The sequence below is a fragment of the Balaenoptera musculus genome, chromosome 12, assembly GCF_009873245.2.
Source record: "Balaenoptera musculus isolate JJ_BM4_2016_0621 chromosome 12, mBalMus1.pri.v3, whole genome shotgun sequence".
Lineage (NCBI taxonomy): Eukaryota > Metazoa > Chordata > Mammalia > Artiodactyla > Balaenopteridae > Balaenoptera > Balaenoptera musculus.
The window spans coordinates 7,767,657-7,787,909 of record NC_045796.1 but is presented as its reverse complement, the minus strand read 5'-3'; the positions used below and the strand labels follow the sequence as shown (position 1 = coordinate 7,787,909).

At 40.9% G+C, this 20,253-nt stretch overlaps 1 protein-coding gene and 1 long non-coding RNA gene across 3 annotated transcripts in view; one reads left to right on the top strand and one right to left on the bottom strand.

The window, feature by feature from the left end:
* SLC22A3 (solute carrier family 22 member 3) overlaps window positions 1–20,253 on the top strand; it is a 96,405-nt gene that overhangs the window by 44,181 nt on the left and 31,971 nt on the right. Inside the window, exons 2-5 of one of the 2 annotated variants that reach the window (XM_036871806.1) lie at window positions 2,358–2,461; window positions 4,816–4,970; window positions 6,645–6,813; window positions 7,658–7,775. In XM_036871806.1, coding sequence (XP_036727701.1) covers window positions 2,358–2,461; window positions 4,816–4,970; window positions 6,645–6,813; window positions 7,658–7,775 — 546 coding nt within the window. The remainder of the gene's footprint in view (window positions 1–2,357; window positions 2,462–4,815; window positions 4,971–6,644; window positions 6,814–7,657; window positions 7,776–20,253) is intronic. The other variant, XM_036871808.1, reaches the window with a different exon arrangement.
* LOC118905244 lies at window positions 2,420–19,187 on the bottom strand. The gene is made up of 4 exons (XR_005022185.1): window positions 17,915–19,187; window positions 3,734–3,864; window positions 2,605–2,703; window positions 2,420–2,509 (listed from the first exon to the last, which is right to left on the bottom strand). It is a non-coding gene; the product is annotated as an uncharacterized LOC118905244 (long non-coding RNA).

The following is a 20,253-nucleotide window of genomic DNA, read 5'->3' as shown; positions in this document are numbered from 1 at the left end:
GCTGCATTGGGTCTTTGTTGCTGCGCGGACTTTCTCTAGTTGCGGAGAGCGGGGGCTACTCCTCGTTGAGGTGCGCGGGCTTCTCATTGCGGTGGCTTCTCTTGTTGCGGAGCACCTAGGCGTGTGGGCTTCAGTAGTTGTGGCTCGCGGGCTCTAGAGCACAGGCTCAGTAGTTGTGGCGCACGGGCTTAGTTGCTCCACGGCATGTGGGATCTTCGCGGACCAGGGATCGAACTCGTGTCCCCTGCATTGGCAGGCGGATTCTTAACTGCTGCGCCACCAGGGAAATCCAAGATCACTGGTTTTATATTAGAGAATATCTTTGTGTTTAAAGAGTATTTAGGGGTATTTTAATTCACACAATTCAAAAGCAGCTAAATACGTTCATAAAAGGATAGCTCTTGCTGGGCCTTGCTGTGTCATCTATGGAAAACATTCCTTTATCTTTAGTTAACCAAGTTATCTGAAGCTCAGCTGGAGGAAGCAAATTCTACTCTTTGAGAGGTTATATTTGACACTGGCTGACACTTTTCTGAGTCAAAATGCTTTCTCTGGCGGTTAAATCACCTGTTTGACCTCTGAGATTTTATATACTCTAATTGCATCCTTTATATGTTTAATTCTAATGGGAAATTATTTCAGATAATCATCTGCAAGTTTACTTAAAATGAAATTGTTGTGCTTTGGAAAACCAGTACCTACATTGACGATAAATCTCTTTTAAGTTACTACTACTATGCATATATGTGTATATTCTTACTTCTTTAATCTCCATAAATCTTTTCAGTAAGTCTATGAAGTGAGCCAGCTACTACTGACCCCAGTTTTTTTTTTCCAGCTATGTTAGTCGACAGGTCATTAGCTGTAGAACCAAGACAAGTCAGGTTCTATAAATAAATATTATTACAGTTTGCTTACGAATATGTATCTATAAGACCACTCACAATTCCTATTCCAACAACGTTAATTTCCTCATCACGCTACAGTCTAGAGTAGTGGTCTTCACACTGGGGCAAGCATACCATTTGGAGGTGTGCAGAGAAAATCACAAGGTAGAGGGCCTGGCTACTTTGAAGGGAATCAGTTTTCAGAGCCTCAACGCACACATGTCCAAAATGGATCTGTCTGAGGATATGTACATGATGAGGACACAGGTCTTTTCCTAATATCCTTCTCCCCCTTTGTGGAAGGACTCCCACCTCTCTTCCATCTTACTATGATGTATTGACCTGGGGTTTTAAAACCTGTGGGGAACCAAACAGTGGGACAGTTTGGAATATTGGTAAGAAAGTAACTACGAAAGAAAGTAAATGACCCTAATGATTTGATTAAACAACTTTTTGTAAGTCTGGTGGTTTCCATTTCTTTCCTGACAGCAAGACTGTAGGAGTCTTAAATGGCATGTTGGTTAATAGAAAAGTTAAAAATAATTTTGATGATAGATTGTTCTGTGAACCTTGGCGTTGAGAAGGAAGCAAAAGAATTGAGTAACAATACTGTAACAAAACTCTCTCCATTCCCATTAATTTATTTATACAGACAAGTTCTCTTGGCACATAAATTTATAAAAATGAAAAACAGGAATAGAATTGATGTTGAGCCCTAACTCATTCTAGTAATAAACAATCTTCAACCACAGATTACATGAACTAAGTGGCTTTTTTAACATTCTTCTAGAAAAGGCGCAGTGCATTTCCAACAAAATTTTACTCCTGAGTAATAATTCTTTTTCAAGATTCATCATATGTTATGTTTTTGTCAATTGTGTTCTAAAAGTAACTGTAATTATAACCCAGTCAGAAAGGATTCTAATAGTTAGAGACATTGTCACAGAAAACAATGTTAATTAAATGTCATGTTATGTACATAATTTATTACATGCAGAAGTATTTATTTACCTGTCCATTAACATAATACACATTAACACAAAACACAATATTTTCTACATAAAATATTAGGATATATGTATGTGGGAATGAAAATAAGAATTCAAAGAGAAAACAGATGAGTGTCAAATTTTAGGCTATTGAAGAACTTGTTTTCAGTGGATGATGGTAGGTGTCACGTGGCTAGAGTACTCTATCAGGTACAGTTGAAAGAACGATTTAAAAATGTCAGCATTTGTAGTGTACTGAAAATTACATCCATGGCAGATAGTGAAACTGATGAAGGAGACGTTTATATATCACTGTAAAAATATCTATGCGATACACTTAAAATTTTTATTTAAGGAGCATATGAGCAAAAATGTTTAAGTATCACTGGTCTGGACAGATGATCAGGTGTCTTGAGGTGTCTTAATGTCTTAAGCATTGCCACATGTCTCCGTCTCCCATGTGTTTTCTTTGTTTTCCCAGTTTGACCTCGTGTGTGTCAATGCTTGGATGCTGGACCTCACACAAGCCATCCTAAACCTGGGCTTCCTGGCCGGGGCATTCACCTTGGGCTATGCAGCGGACAGGTAGGCATGGGTATGGCAGCCAGTTTACATCTAGAAGATGATGTGTACCTGTGCAGAGGAAGATGTTTCATGTTAACCATTAGAAAACTATTCTTGCTAATTTTGGAAAAAAATCTTAATTCCTCCACTTATGACATTCATACCTGTTTGGCTGCACTAATTCCTTCCTTCGTAAAACTTCGTCTCCTCACCCCTTGAACTGTACAAATGGTTGGGGCTGCTCCCCTTGGGTCTGAATGCATCTGAGAGGAAACACAGAGCAGCAAGGCCGTGACTTCATGGCGGGGCCCATGGCTGGCTGGTTGGATGCTGTGGAGGTGATTCCATGGGCTTCAGTAACTCGCTGGTCGCGGCTTGATTAATTTAGTCATAAGGTCGCCCCCTTACAAATTTGTTTCATTTAATTAAAACAAATTTTTGTATTTATTCTACAAATTAAAAACTCTGCAAAAAAAAAAGTGTTCCAAAAACCATGAAAAGAATTTGATCTATTCTTGAACATCCATAAATACACCAGTTAATGGCAGACACAAAGTGAGTGTATATATTCAAGACAGCCGTGCTCTCTCTTCAGATATCCCCGTTTCACACATTATTGATGTAGGTTATTGTACTCCTGTTTAACTGTTCCTTTATCCCAATTCTAAGGATGAACATACTTGCAGTGATTTAACAATTCTCTCTGTCCTCCGTGTCTTGCTTACTGTTGCTCCCAGCACTCCAGCCCAGCATTAGTGGGTCGTCATGACCGTGCTCGCAGTGGGCAGGGCTGGGAGTGCCTCTTGCAGAGCTGAGAACAGCAGTTAATTGGAGAATTCAAGACAAAATGCCCCCAATCCTGTAGGCAGTTGGTGGTCTGCATTTGACCAGACCAGGACTTCAAAATGGGTAGAACCTTTGGTTGCTCTCCCTTCCTCTGTCTTCTTTTTCTTGTGTTGTCCCCCCAGCCCTCCTCGGCATGTGACTTTCTCCTTAATCCTCTGTGTCTGGTGCTCTTTCCCTCTCTTTTATCGGTGTCTTTCCTACTGTTTCTCCTTACAGCCTTTTCAATTCATTTTTCCTTCCTTAATCTTCCCCACACAACCCTCTCTTTCCTAGCTGGCTGCCATTTGGAATTGAGTTATAGATTTTCAATATGTATTTCTTTCATTTTGTTGTTACTCTTCCTAATTTAAGCATTAGGTTTTGCTTCTTCGGCATGTTTCTCTTTCACAACCAATCAACATATCTTCAAACTGAAGTAACTTGACTAAAGGAGGGGGCTTTTCCTACCTGTGTTCCAGGAGGGGCTGAGCGTCTGTCCTCAGATGTGACTCGGTACTTTGGGGAGGAAGACAGAGCCGTGAATAATGCTGCCTCACCTCGGGGCTGACCATCTTTCAGCTCCTTCAATCTCTTATATTCTTGAAGGAAAGGACAAGAAGCAATTTAGTAGGTCATATATCCGTGAGAAGAGAGTGGGAAGGGCAGAGAGTGAATTTAAAAACCTAGGTAAACCGAGACTACTTGTGTCTCCACTCTGAAGCAAGATGCTGTGTGAATTTGATGGAAATTTCTATGGGAAAATGTCTTTGAGTCAAATCTCTCAAAGGTCATTGATGACAGGGCTTCACCAGCCAATAATCTGGCACAGCTATACTGAACCACTTAACATCAGACTCTCAGAATATTGCCCGCGGTCACCTGTGTCTTTTGCCTAAGCGCTTTAATAATGGCTATGTAAATGGTGAAAGTAAAACACAAAACTTAAGAACAAATCACATTTATTGTGAACTTGATAGTTTGTAAAGAGCTTTCACATTAGCATGTCAGTTTGGTCTCTACAACCTCACTGTAGAAAAGGTAAAAGAAAAAAAATCACAAGCAAACAAACAAAACCTGCATCTTGAATTGCTTAAGAAATTCACCCAAAGTCGCATGACTGGTAGATGGGTGAGCCAGAAGGCCAGGCCTCCTGGCTGTCATGACCATTTTGGCTTCTTTCTGTCCCTTCCTCCTCTGACCCCACCCACAGAAATGCTAGGAAGTATCTAAGCTGTGCCACTGGAGTGACCGTATGGGAAAAAAACGTTGTAATGGAGAGGGTCATCTCTTTGGAAACTGCAGTCCCAAAGGATGCATTCCGTGCTTTAAATTTTGTAATGTCATTTCAGAGGCATAGGTTTTTATTTGCCCTGGCTTTGCTATAAAACAAAGCGTAGCATTTTCAGCCATCCTTGACATGGTAATAATGAACCTAAAGAGGACACAAATTCAGCACTTAAACCTCCTTTAACAACACTTCCAGTGAGAGTCTCCTCATTGTGTTGAAGAAAACGTTTAAGGTAACCTCATCCTTTCTCTTTCTCAAAAAGGTACGGCCGAATAGTCATTTACTTAGTATCCTGTTTCGGTGTTGGCGTCGCTGGTGTTGTGGTGGCATTTGCGCCCAATTTCCCTGTGTTTGTGGTCTTCCGCTTCCTACAGGGCGTGTTTGGAAAGGGGACATGGATGACTTGCTACGTGATTGGTAAGACCTGGCTACGCCTCCTTGTCTGTTTGAGAAGCAGGGTTAGGCGGGTGAGAAGTGCCGCTGGTCAGCCTTCCTCCTACAAGTACGGTGAGGCCTCATTGCTGCAACGTTATTTCTGCAAATGGGAGGATGCAGGGGCAAGATGCTGACTCTTTAGAAATTCAAGTTCCATCTTGTTTTGGGAACCAAATGTGGACTCTCGCCAAATACTGTGATGAACCACTTTCTAGCACGGCCATACTGTTATCACATGGTTTCTTGCTTTGTTTCCTTAGAGATTAATCTTTAGAAAAATTTCAGTAGTTCCTTGAAACTTTTTTTTTTTTTTTTTTGGCTGTGCCGTGTGGATTGTGGGATCTTAGTTCCCTGACCAGGGATTGAACCCGGGCCCTCAGCAGTGAAAGCACAGAGTCCTAACCACTGGACCACCAGGGAATTCCCCCTTGAAACATTTTTAAAGCATTTTCCATGTATTTCTGTGATACACTTTGAGGTAACATTGCTGTGCTCTCAAATATTATTTCTTTAATTCTATTCCTTCCGCACAAGTGGAGAACTTTTCGCCATGCAGGAGATATGACCTGAAAATGAGAAGTTCATTTGTAACCCTTTGCTATCTTCCATACCTAGAAAGTTGGATGTCTGAGTGTGAAGGAAAGAAAAACTTCTCTTTGCTCCTGTTACTGGGGAAGGTCCTGGCCGCTACCTTTCCAGCAGTGTCTGGGCTAGGCACCCACTCAAAGTCGCGGTGGATTTGTGACCAGGGAAATGTGAGGCCTCCTCTTTGCTTATCACCCCAGGTCTGTGGGCTTCCACTCACTTCTGCTACTGCTGGACAGCCCCTCTTTGGGGTGCCCACTTTGGGGACCCTTTGAAGATCTTTTTGTGGGCGAGGAAGGAGAGAGAGAGCTGGGGGGACTGATGGTTGATGGCTGGGGCAGAAGGGATAACTTTGGACTATGAAGCGTTTTTAGGGAGACCCCAGTCTAGGTGAGTTTTCCTAGTTGTGATCTTAGGGCAGCAATAAGGTAACATATGCCAGGATGATCAGAATGGAGTTAGGGACAGATAGAAACAGATCAGCGGGAGGGGAGGGGAGGAAAGGATGCCAGCAGTAAAATTCCTCATGTGATTTTAAAAGAAATATCACACAAATGAAAGGTCCAACACTGTGGAGAGAATTATCATTTGATAGAAACGATCTTGTGATAGTGAAAAATTTATCTGTAGAATCTAATGTTCATGATGAATCACCTAAAGAGACTGTAATATGCAAATCTTTAAAGACTGTGATAAAATCTAGCCACTTTATTATATTTATGTTTTGATAATTACAATTACTTTTCAAAATAGTCATCGTCTAAGCTTGCCTAAAACCAACACATCTATTCTTTGTATACCCGGAAGGGTGCTGGGCTGGGTGTGTAGGAGGATGGCACATGCTTGTTGATAACGCAGAGAAGAGGGGGAGAGGAAGGGACTTGAGCTGTCTGGGAAACACATCCCCCTCAGGTCAGTGCCTATGGAAGCTTCGGGATCTTTGAGAGTCCTGTACAGTATTCTAGCGATGCTGATGGATGGATGTCACAGGTGTAACGTCTCTGTTTGTTTGTTTGTTTGTTTTGGAGCTGATCTTGAGCTTCCCTAACCTCTCTGTTTGTTTTCCTTCAGTGACAGAAATAGTAGGTTCAAAACAAAGGAGGATTGTGGGAATAGTGATTCAAATGTTCTTCACCCTTGGAATCATAATTCTCCCTGGAATTGCCTACTTTATCCCCAATTGGCAAGGGATCCAGCTAGCCATCACGCTGCCCAACTTTCTCTTCCTCCTTTATTACTGGTAATGTGGTTTTGGTCATTATCAAATTTATTCGTATTCCACAGAAACGTAGAATCTATGCTTCCAAACCAACATGAAAATGAAGGCGAGATTTTCTAACATCTCCAGAATGGCTATGGGCTTTGCGAATTTCTAGAGATTATTTATTGGTTTTTGACTAATAGTTATTATTAAATTAATAAAATTGAAAAGCACCTTTAAAATAGAGTATTAATTATGTTTTATTATTTTGTAATATTTTTATGAAAACTACAAGGCAACAAACCATATCTGCCAGTATTTCAACATGCAGTTTAAATGCAGTGAACAAGATTGCTTCTCTGTATGTTTTATTAAGCAAATTAATGTGACTCAGGTATTCTCAGGGGAATAAGAAAATGTTAAGAGCATCAGAAAATTAAGTTATCGGAAAGTTACAGGTGTATGCATTTGATTCTTATTAGAATGAACATATTTTAATCATCCTCTAATTTAATTTTTAATATATGAGCAAACCAGTTTACGTAAATTGGGTTCTTAACCTTTTCCTAAATGTTCATTAAATCCCAGTTTTTTTCATCTTTGTAATTGAGGACTGTATATTCTAAGACAGCCTTCTTGCAAGGGCAATGTAATATTGATTATTTTTATCATGAGCAATGATTCAATTATCAAGTGAGCATTTTTTCCGTTCCGTTATAAACTTGCAAATATAATCTATGTTTCAGAGAGCCAGTTCTAAGCTCTCAGAATCTCCGAAACATGTATCTGATCGCAAGATCCATTTCGATAGAGAAACTCAAGTCATAAACTTGTAAGTTTTGGGATTCGCAGGCGTAACTCAAAAAAGACTTCTTCTCACCAGGGTGGTTCCTGAATCTCCCCGCTGGCTGATTACTCGGAAGAAAGGAGATAAAGCATTAAAAATTCTGAGGAGCGTTGCGAAATGCAATGGGAAATACCTCTCGCCAAATTACTCGGAGGTAATCTTACATATTACTAGTAACAAGTATTGTTAAAGTGGGTGTATTAATTTGTCACTTATGCACATATTATCAAATATATGACTAATCATTTTTAGTTTGACTTTTAAAAAACCTTGGGAAGAATCATAAGGTGTATTAAAGAAGAAATAATTGCGAAGTTGTAATAGCATTATAATTGAGGTGAATTGGTCATTTAGTCCATATTTTTTTTTTATTATTATTTTTAAAGTATTTGTTTATTTATTTTTACTTATGGCTGTGTTGGGTCTTCGTTTCTGTGCGAGGGCTTATCTCTAGTTGTGGCAAGCCGGGGCCACTCTTCATCGCGGTGCGCGGGCCTCTCACTATCGCGGCCTCTCTTGTTGCGGAGCACAGGCTCCAGACGCGCAGGCTCAGTAATCGTGGCTCACGGGCCCAGTTGCTCCGCAGCATGTGGGATCTTCCCAGACCAGGGCTCGAACCCGTGTCCCCTGCATTGGCAGGCAGATTCTCAACTACTGCGCCACCAGGGAAGCCCTTAGTCCATATTTTAATAGTTGCACCAAGTTACTTGAATTACTATACTTGAATCACCTACTATAGGCCCCATAGTAATTAATCATTCATTCATCTTAATTGGACAAACTATAAATCTTTTCTTGACATTCAGTTTAAGTCTAAAGATTTGTCTTTAAATTTAGTCTTGGAAGTATGACCTATGCCAGCCGGAGCTTGGGCGCTAATGTAGTATTTCAGCCTTTAGACTTACACATGCTGAGTAGTCTGCCCTCCCTCCCTCCCTTCCTCCCTTCTTTCCTTCCTTCCTCCAGCAAAGGCTTTTTGGGTGCCTCTGTATCACTGCATTAAGAGAAAAGGGGGTGGTGTATTATAAGCTCATTCTTGTCTTTTCAAAGATTCGATATGCAGCCGAAGACATATACATGTATTTGAAGCAACGCCTGAATAATTAGAGAATAACATATAAAAAAGATAGGATTTTTGCTTTAGCTGCAAAGACTAAGTGAATGCAGAATAACAGAGGATTATTATAAAAGGAATATTTAAGAATAATTTTTTTTAATTTATTAAATTTATTTATTATTGGCTGCGTTGGGTCTTCATTGCTGCGCACGGGCTTTCTCTAGTTGTGGCGAGCGGGGGCTACTCTTTGTTGCGGTGCCCGGGCTTCTCATTGCGGTGGCTTCTCTTGTTGTGGAGCATGGGCTCTAGGCACACAGGCTTCAGTAGTTGTGGCATGTGGGCTCAGTAGTTGTGGCTCGTGGTCTCTAGAGCACAGGCTCAGTAGTTGTGGCGCACGGGCTTAGTTGCTCCACGACATGTGGGATCTTCCCAGACCAGGGATCGAACCTGTGTCCCCTGCATTGGCAGGCGGATTCTTAACCATCGCAACACCAGGGAAGTCCATAAGAGGAATTTTTAAATGTTTAATATTAATATTGCTAACATTGTTTTCTTTTGTAGCATTCAGTTTGTTTTGCTAGAAACGTTCTGATAAACATGGGTTTGTGGGTTGTATTGTCAACTCCCCAGCTTCCTAGCTCCCCAGAACCTGGTTGGATATATTCGGATTTCTACCTTCTTCTTTCACTCTTACATTAAGCGACAAGCAGTAGGCTCTGGGTTTACAAAGGTTTCAACTGACCAATTGTCACTGTTGGAAGTAGATTAATGATTTACCTTGAGGTTTACAGGTCATAAAATATATGGTAAAGATAAAACGTGATCTGTTCTAACCATGAAGACTCGTCGATCCTTGTCATTCTTTGACTGAGAACATTTGAGCTGTGCTTCTAGGGAAAATAATATCCCACTGCCCTCTCAGCTTGCTCTGGTCACACGAGCCATTGGTCTGCACAGCTGGATCAAATGAATGATACTTCGTACTCAGTTTTAATGGCCAAATGAGTATTTTTGCTATTCATTCACCAGTATCCTGAAGACATTGCACGTAGTCCCAGAGCTAAGCATGTGTAAGATCTAAATCAAGGTTTTAAGAGTATAGAAAACATAGTGTGTGCTGATGGCTTATGAAAGAAGATGCTGCATTAACCGGGCACGTTGTGTGTTATCATGAGTGTTGCTGAGAGGCCAGAGGATGATTCCCAAAATAGCTGCTATTCCACATCCTGTGAGTGTCCAGTCCAGCACCCACTGACCCGCTTCGAATTCATGAGCAGGATAGAGATCATTTCAGCAGGGAAGTACTTAAATTCTCTACATGGTTGTGATTGTAAAAGATCGGGAACTATGGATCCGGTGGCTTCCAAGACACTTGAACTCTAGTTTTTAGCAGTTAGATGATCTCCATTTGAAAGTCAGGTTTGATCAGACTTCAGTTTCTCTAGGACTTCAGTTACTCTAGGATCCTAGCTACCACTGTGGGCGTAGAATCCTAGTGATAGGTGTTGTGATAGGTTGATAAGCCTCTTCAGTCTTTTTTAATCTATAGGTTTTCTTTTTCTGGCAAATTTTTCTAGCAACTTTGGTGGAGAATGCTACGAGGTTTTCTTTCTGTTGAGCTTTCTGAAGTCTAAATTTCACTGATTACATCTCTTCGGATCCTTTAACATGACCCTCTGTCTTGTATTCCTTGTGATGGAATACAACTAAATATAACTAAATTGGTAGTTAGATCTAGAGTTAAGCAAGTTCAGGTTTGTCATTTTGGGCAAGCCTACTTCAAAAGTGGCTTTGTACATTTCCATTAAGAGACACCTAGTATCTCTGTGCCTCTGTATTCTTTTGTGATGTTAGCTGCCACTGATAATCATTGCCTGGATTTATTCATTCATCAGAGATTGCAAATTGACAATATTCCCATTTTGTCATTATTTCTTCATGTGTTACTGGAATACTTATATAAAGACTAACTTATCCCATCAACAGAGATGACTCTCAGATACAGTTCCTGTAGGAAAGGCAGGATATAGGCATAATTCTTTCTTTTCAAATTAGCAAATTGGTTGCCTGCATTCTCGAAGTGATCAATGCATTGTGGGCTATGGTTTTTTAAGCCTCATTATGACCTCCTGGATTTATACATACTGTGTATGTTTCAGTCTTTTGCAGTTATTGTTATTATCCTACTGATGCTCAAATTGCCCCCGTCTTTGGACAGACGAGGCTCATCTTTGCTGGTTCCTGAGTCCCTCTGCCACACCTCTAGTAGTTTCTGAATGCTTCCTTGCTCATTAGCATGACAAGATTTTCCAGGCTTGTCTTGTAAGTTCCAGTCTCATGCTTGTAATCACCTGCTTCTCAAAGGGGCCTTCAATTTTTGAAATAAATGTCTTCAAACTGACCCTGTCCATCTCCAGCCTTTAAAAATTGTACAACCTAAGCAGAAAGGCAAAGTATTGTCTTTAAAAAGAGAAAGAATTTTAAAACGTAAAGATGTTTAAAATACCTTGCTAATAGCTGAATTCAGTCAAGTTATAGGCCAAACCATATTTTTCTATTTCAGAGATATTAATGTTTCCACGAAGCATGATAATGTGCAAAATCCCTCTTTCAATACTCAGAAATACTGGTAGGTAGTGCAGGCATTTGACTTGAACTCCAGCACCAGAACCAAGGCAGGAGCCTATTATAGTTTTGGGGGTAATGCTATCAATTACTCCTATTTTGGCAACTCAAGGAACTATTGCCCATGTCAACAGTAGGACCACCAGGAAACCTTACAGTTACACAGTCACCTCACACCTTCAGAAACCCTCCGTTGCCTTAGCTGGTATCCCTGCTCTCTGGATATAATAACATCAAGGCACCCATGCACAAGGCTGGTTGCCCAATGCTCTCCTTCCACTTTTCACGGAACCTCTCTTTGGTAAATCCTGACTTTTGGAAGAAGTTATTACCATGTAAATGATCTCATCCCCCAAGACCTCTCCAATTCCCACCTCATCCTAGGGGTGCACATCCTAGGTTGCAGTGAAGCTAGAATGAATTAGAAAGAATCTGCTTGGTAGCAGAGCAGCCCTAGGAGATCTGGCAGCTGTACCCTCCTCTCGTCACAAGAGCCTCAGCCACCTCCCAACACCAGCCTGTTCCATCACTGACACCAGAGGTCCTGGTCTATTTTAGGCCCGAGAAGCAGAAGTGGTGGGGGGTACCAGTTCAGAGCAGAAGCTGTAAAGGCATCACGAGTTTCTGACAGCTCTTTTGCTCTTTCCTTCTGCTACAACAACAGCACATCCCAAATTGGAGCCGTTCCTTCAGCGTGGGTCCAGAATGAGAAGAGCTACAACTTGGAACAGAGCTATAGCAGCTGACCTACAGCTGAGACATAGAACGTGGCCAAGAAATCATTGTTTCCCCTGTAAACTACAGTCTGCTAAATGTGTCTCAGTAAGCTACAGAGATTTGAGGGTGTTTGTTTTTGCAGCCAAAGCTAAGGTAGCTGATAGTAATAGTACTATTTCAGTTGCCAAAGTAGGGTTTGGTGATCCAACACATTTTTTGCTATCTAGATGACACTGGATTGTGGTAGATTAGATTATTGTTTGAAATAGTCACATCTTCCCCCTCGTTTCCAATGAATGAAGATACTTCCTGGCTCCGTTGATTGTGGGGCAGAGCAATGTAACCTACTTTGGCCTTATGATGGCTGAAGTGTACGGCCTGCCCTTCGACTTCGGGCTTGGCCGTTCGGGTTGCTTTGGCCAATGGTAGGCGACCAGATGTGATGCAGTAGAGTCGTGAAATGTGCTTGTGTGCTTGGGCTTGATCTCTGGGCTTCAGCCATCACTGTGAGAAAAATATTTCCAGGTTCTCCTACTGACCACATAGAAGGCTAAGAGACATTTGGAGGAAAGCTGCTCTAGCAAAGTCTCCCCAAACCTAGATCAGCAGTCTCCCAGCCAGCCCACAAATGTGTGAGCTCAATGAATGCTTATCATTTTATGCCACTATGCTTGTTACAGAGCATTATTTACCAAAAGTCAACTGATATCCTGATTAAATAGCCCTTGTCACTTACTGGCCTGGATTATATAACTACATAGGTATTAACTCTGGCAGCAGTTTTGGTTTCATTTTTTTAAAAAAGGAGTTTAAAGGCCCTTATCCTAAAGATCTCTCTCTCCCCCTCCTCCTCCTCCTCTTGTCTTCGTGTGGGATATGCTCATGGAAAATAGTAGGCTACAACTCTAGTTAACAAAGAGGCTCTAATACTACAGAACTGAATATGTCCGTATTTGTTGGCGATATTGTTGTGCTCTGTTGACTCAAAAACCTATAAGGCTTGATTGTAATTTCCTTACTTTTATGATATGTCTGTAGAGTTCACTGTTCATAGCTAATCACAGTTTATTGAAATGGCAGTACCAGATGTTACACTGATAATCATTCATGCATAAACACACTCATGGGCTGTTCCCATGGTGACATGTTTGGGTGACACCAAGAACTGATACTTGAGCTTTCTGATCCCAAAAGGAACATCATCAATATAAATGATCCCACTCTGATATATTTCCAAAATTGAATATATTAAAACCTCATTAAAAAGTGTCAGGCTAATTTTTAGATTACCTTAGTTACCAGAGAGACTTCCAACACTTAATAGCTGCCATATTTCCTATATTTTAATGAACCGTCACAGAAGTATCAATATTGCTCCAGACAGGGACTTTCCAGCTTCGGGAATGTCTGTTTCTGACATTTCCTTTCCAAAGGGGATTTTTATAAACATAATTTTTGTTCTTCCAAAAGAGGAACCACACCATGATTCTGGCTGTCATGAAGTCCATGTGAGTTGTGTGGTATTTTCATCCAGTTGTGCTGTCTTTGTTAGTTTTTGTGTTTAATTATTATCTCAGACTTGAAACTTAAAAACTCTCCCATAGAATTCATTTCAAAAGATCCAGAGAAAGTAATTTAGGCCCAAGCAGTGACCGTGTCAAGAGTGGGAAAGGTGTGAGTCTAGAAAATAGTAAAAGACAGTGGGAAAAAGTCTCTGGAAACTTGTACATTACTTTCCCTTAACAGAAGTAAATCTTCATTCTTTGACTTCACACAGAGTAAATGATGCCAATTCTACCAGCAAAGCCATCATCCTTAACATGACATGCTAAAATGATTACTGTAATATGCATGCCACCACATTAGCTTTAATTTAGAATATTCTTGATTGCATAAAAAAATGTCAGGACACTTCATATACTAAACATAAAATGGATCTTTGGAGCTGAGAAATAATTTAATAGTACTCTAGTTAAATCCATTTTTGGAAATAGCCTGAGTTCTATAAATGGGCTATATTTCAATTCTAATTAGTTCCCATGTCTTTAACTTTTTGAAAATAAGACAATATTGCATGAATAGGGAAAAATGTTTATGCTACAATTTAAAAAGCCGTAAAAACAGCAGTGAAGGACTGTTGAATCCAGAGCGAGTTCCTTTCCCAAGCTGGGTGATTAAATAGTAAGTTTCTTCCACTAAAGGAAATTTGGCCTAAAATCTTCCAGGTCAGCGGGCTCTCATTTCACCTGTACAAATCTTGAGGAAGAATGATCCAGAGCATCATATGACTTTAATTGAGCTAGAAATCCAAGTGTCATATCCCTTAAAGAATGAGATTACAGCCCTGGAGAGGGCAAGGCAGATTTTCAGGGCATCTCCCCAAAGAGCAGCATTTTGAGTGAGGAACCCTGGGAGACAGGCCTTCTCTCCCCCACCCTCAAATTGACCTTCCAGAGTCCCTCTTGAAATAACTGGGCTGTATGCTCTTGGCACGGTCTTAAGCTTGAGAAGTATACATCAGAACTGTGAAAGAAAAGCACTCAGCATCAGTGTTATATAAATATAAATAAATATATATGTAAATATAGTGACAGCAGTCAGTCCTGGTGTCTGATGACATCTTTCTAACAAGTAATTGGATCTACAGAACCCAGGACAACTAATGGACTCAGATGGTGACCAGGAGGGTGACAAGTTGTCCTTGTTTGCCCAGGACTGGGAGGATCTCTAGGATAGTGAAGTCTCAAAGCTAAACCTAAAGAAAGTCTCAGGCAAATGAGGGTGAGCTGGTCACCCTGTGACTAGGTCAGTCCTCACCTTCCCAGCTATGCTTAGAGGAGGATACCAAAGATATACATTTTCTGGCTTCACAAGCCCCTCCCAGCCCACTGCGGACCCTGATCCCTATGAGAAGACAGTGGGATGCCTGGCGTGACTAGAGGATGGGACCTGGGATTTCCCGATGTCAGATGCAAGCTGCCGGGGCCCCCAGGTGCCTGCCAGGCTTCCTCTTTCTTCCTCAATCCCTAATTCCTTAAAAAAAAAAAAACAAAAAACTTTTATAGCCTTTATTTGAAGGTCTAACATGAAGTGATATTCCTTTGAAAAAAACACACACTTTATTGATGTATGATTGACATGCAGAAAGCTGTACATATTTCATGTATACAACTTGCTCAATCCCCTGTTTCTACTATAGTTCTTAATCTGGACTTGAACCCTAGTTGTTCGACTGGGGCCCTGGCCCCCTGCTTACTTTCTGCCTGTTCTTTCTTTCAAAAGTGGGGTCCCACTGCTGATGTCTTTACTCATCTGTTGTCATAGAGTTAGATGTTGCCCCTCCTGATAACTGCTGCCTGCTCTTTCTGGAGACTGCGGCTGCTGAGAACCCGTCCTCCAGGTGGGTCCCACACGGGACAGCAGTGCTGGCCCACAGGAGACCCAGGTGTCGCCTCCCCCCACTGGCCTCTCTTGGTGTACATTCTTGGTCCAGACACAGAGCCAAAGCACTTCCATTCACCTGGCCTGCTCTACCTAAAGCTGAGATTCCAGCAAACACCATAGGCAAATGATGCTGGATTATGACGCAAGGGGAAGAGTTCCAAGCTCTACATGGTGACATTTAGTGACAACATAGTGACAACTCCTCATTCATTAGTTACAGAATCTGGGAACAATTCACTCCTCCCTTTTTCCCTCTCAAAGGCTGGTCCTTGCCCTTCAGAACAACAGCCCTCCCGTTTGAGCCCCAGCAGCCCTGTGGTGACGCAGAGAAGCATTTGCCTTTTTCTGGCCCAGCCCAAGCCCCGGTGGCATTACAAACAAAGCTAATTAAAATATAAAACAAAATGAATAAGCCACACAGGCTTATTTTATTCTGTTGATATTGATTGCTCTTTTTTGTGAGAATTGTGAAAATGCCTACTTCAGTTATTTTAATTCTGGGTCTCTCTAATAGAATAAAAAGTGAGTTTGCTTTTGCTCTTGCTTTTTGGAACACTTGCCAAGAGAATGGCCCTCTAACACTGTCTTTGAAATCATATTCTATCGTGTGAGAGAAGAAGATGGCAGCTTTTTCCAGTGTTTTGTTCCTGTGCCACTTGGCCCACTCTTGTGTTTTTGGCAAAAGCAGTCTCTGCAATCCAAATTGCTGTGCTTCCTTACTGTGAATAAATGAGAAAATACTAGCTCTTTGTGAAAGTGTTCCTTGCTGTGGAGGCCATGATGGGTACAACTTCCAGAACCCTGCACATCCAACTCCCTGGCAGGAATTCCCGGGCATTATTCCTACTCTAGAGCTGCTGTTGCTATGACAGTGCTGCTTGCTAGATCTTCAACCCATTAGGAAAACTGCCTTTTTTCAAGAAATAATCCTAAAAAAAGTGATGCAGCCTGGGTGAAATCATTTAAAGTCTCCAGGGCTAGGTTGATTGTTGGAGTATACAGACATGCTCCTTTGATGTAGATAAACATGAGAAAATTGTGCTAAATAGTAACAGAGAAAACACACTGGGATCTATTCGCTTCCATCCCTAGAGGTTCCCCCCAGGTAGATGGTATAAAAGGTATCAGGTGCTAGATTTTCAAAGGCTAAATCTTCCCTTCCCTGGAAAAAATAAAAATTAAGATCCATCTAACAGATGGCTGGGTGAAGAACATCCAGGTTGTGTTGCCATAGCAACACTTCTTCATGTGGATACAGATATGAACGGGACCAAGCCCATGCAATCCAGGGGTGGCTAGATTTCTTGGTTTAGAACAAATAATATGGGTCTGTGCTGTTTTCATTTTTCTTTGAATCTGGCGCTATTGGAGGGAAGTATAATTTAATGTACAGAAAGGGGACCTGATCGAGAGGAAGCCTGCCTTCTTCAAAGAGTGAATGTACCTTTCTTAAGGTGGCTGAATAAAGGAAGTTTTAAAGAGTGAAGAAGTCCTTATATCCTTCCCAGGAAAAGGACTTAGGGAACGTTGGGGGAAATGGCCTGAACCAAGGACACTCTTACGCTAGAAAAGCAGACCTTTGTTACCATCCCTAGGAATGGGCATGGAGGGTGACCAAAGAGGAACGTTCTGGCTAACACACTCCTGCCTCGCAGCACCTGTGACCTCAGCCCCAGAGTCGATGGAAGAATCATGTGGCAGTCTGTCCCAGGGGGCCACTGATCCTTGGGGACCATCAAGTTACTGCAAAAGTCCACAAACCATTTGCAGCCAGTCTTGTCTGTAGAATGAATGAATACATCTTGGATAAATATCTATTATTTCAGATGAAGGTAGATGCCGTTGTGATGAATAATGACTAATGAATTGAAAGGCGTTAAGTTCGTAGTAAATTTGTGTTATGTTGTGGTCTCAATGAACAGAACTAAAAGCACAATTCCTATCATGTGGGCAACCTTTAAATTCTTTGACATTAACCAAAAGTTCTCATACTCAATTAGTACAAGAGTCACTGATCAGTAAGTACAAACAGGATTAGTTTCCATCAGTTGGACAACCGTTCCCTGAGCTCTCAGAGTTCAAGTTACATGAAGTTCTCAGAAAAAGCTGAAGGACCCCACAGAGTCTTGATAAACAGAATTCTTGACAACTTCAGAGATTCGTTCAGTTGTTTTAAATTCAGTAAAGTAAACTCAACTTCATTATATTCTGCTCTTTCACTGACCTTAAGGACAAGTTCTTCCTGTGAAGTAGTAGGAGTTGAGCAACTTGGTGTACAATTGTCTTACTGTCTCTCAAAGGTGGATCCTAGTTTTCTTTCCTGTTTATGTTTCAGAGCCAACACACCACTAACAATTTAGATCTTGAGGAAGACTGAGGAAGGCTTATTGAATGAATGCTCAACACGATTATTTCTATGGCACCAAGAACGATAGAGATTAAGTACTTACCGCATGTGTTGATCACTAGTGGAGTCTCCAGGCTTAAATACTTCTTTGAAACCTGACGTTGACAAATTTTACCAAAGACAATTCAAGTATTCACTCTGCAATTCCTAACCGTTAACATGCTGTATTTATACAGGCTGATCTAAAATTAGCAGGGGACAGATTTGATGGCAATTGAGTGAAACATGGGCTCCACTCCATGTAATGTTCTTCCCACAGTTCTATAAACTCTATGGTACACTTGGTTCTCTAAAAGCAACCAGCCTGTAAAGTTCAAGTTGATTATTAATTATTGCATTGAAAATATTTTTCACTTTGCACACTGAATCATGGAATATTTTATTTGGTCACCACATGTTTAGAAAAACCATTTAAATGTAATTGACATGAGGTTGTCCCACAAACTGACACACAACGCAGCAGGAATTCATCTTCATTTGTTCACCCATTTATTCAGCAGATAGTTACAGAGCACTAGGTTCAAAACATCTAGTTTTAAACAACCTCTGTGCAATAGTCACTTTCAAAAATGCCTCCCAACATGCATTCAAGGTGCCTTACATTTTCTCTAATTCTGTATGGTTGGTTTTCTTTCTTTTTGTTTTTGAGCTGTTTTCAGGTCCCCCCACTAATAGTTCCTTACCTATTCAAATATACTCAGTTTCATCATATAGATAAGTTTAATACAACTAAATATAAATTTTTCCTCTCATCTAAAGCTGAAGAACAGCTTAAATCTCAAGTGTAGAGTTTGGAAACCATATCAGTGTGTTTTAATTTTGATGGCATTTGTCTACAGAAAGGTATTCTAATTGGATCTCAGTTAGTACACCTGTTAAGGATGGAAACTCACCTATGTATTTGTTGGAATATAATAAAGCAAGTCACATTTCAAAGTTAGAGTAGAGAGTGAAGGCAGTATAACATTAATACACATCACTGTGGTCCAGAGTGAAGCCATGAGACTGAACAGCCTTCACTATCAAAAACCTCCAGAGTCAGAATTCCAGGGATGGTGTATACCACCCGCTCATGGCTTGTACTTAAAAGCATCTCATCCCTCTCTAAAGATGGTTCTGCCTGAACAATAAAGTACATGCCAATGAACAATAAGTACCTGTTTGCAGAAAAATATTTTGCAAATCAAGAAATAGAGAAGGGAGAAGCTTGCAAATTCCAGAACTCACCAAGGACTACGATATCTATTGGGGTGCGTGTCAACTGCTTTTTTAGCTGTTCAGCTGTACTTGACTTTCTTTGGAAAATTTCTCAGCTTTCCCCAATGCATGTAAATAAACATGAAACTAAGGGCTTTCTGAGGTGCAGAAGTAAGGCAAAATTTGAATAGTTGGCAAGTCTGGAAGCACTGAAAGCAGAGGAAATTCCAAGATGACCTCTAAGTAGCTCTGTAGGAGGTGGTTTGTGTGACTGTCATTTTTCTTTGAGCGCAGAGTTGAGTTAAGCCTGTCTCTCTGCGCGTGGTACAGCCATCGCTGGGCTGTGCAGGCCCCTCTCATGTTTGTTTGATTTGATTTTCCCTTCCTCCACTCTCCCCACTCTGCCCTCAACAGATCCCCAATTGAATGTGCTTGATTTATGCCCTTTGATATTGATGTGTCCTTATAAACCAGAGCTTGTGGTATGTGTGGGTTTAGGTGACATAAATGGCATTGTGCTGCTCTAGATCTTGTTTCATTTCTTACTTTTTCATGGAGCAATGTTTTAAAGGTCTCCCTGTGCTGCCCACACGTGAGTGCTGCGTGGTTTTTGTCAGTACCTTCTGCTGTATTTCACATCTCCATCCTCCAAACCTGGGCTGCCTCCAATCATCCTGATAAATGTTTCCATACATGACCTCTTTGTTTATCCGTTCTCTGTATAATAGTTTGCATCTGCTAGTTCCAAACTCCTAACCCATCCCCCCTAACCCCTGCCCCTTGGCAACCACAGTTCTGTTCTCTATGTCTGTGAGTTTGTTTCTGTTATGTAGATAAGTTTATTTTTGTGTCATATTTTAGATTCCACATATAATGGTAGCATATGGTATTTGTCTTTCTCTGTCTGACTTACTTCACTTAGTATGATCATCTCTAGGTCCATCCATGTTGCTGAAAATGGCGTTATTTCATTCTTTTTTATGGCTGAGTAGTATTCCATTGCATATATATACCACATCTTCTTTATCCATTCATCTGTCGATGGACATTTAGGTTGCTTCCATGTCTTGGCTATTGTAAATAGGGCTGTTATGAACATTGGGGTGCATGTATCTTTTTGAATTAGAGTTTTCTCTGAATCTATATCCAGGAGTGGGATTGCTGGATCTTATGGCAACTCTGTCT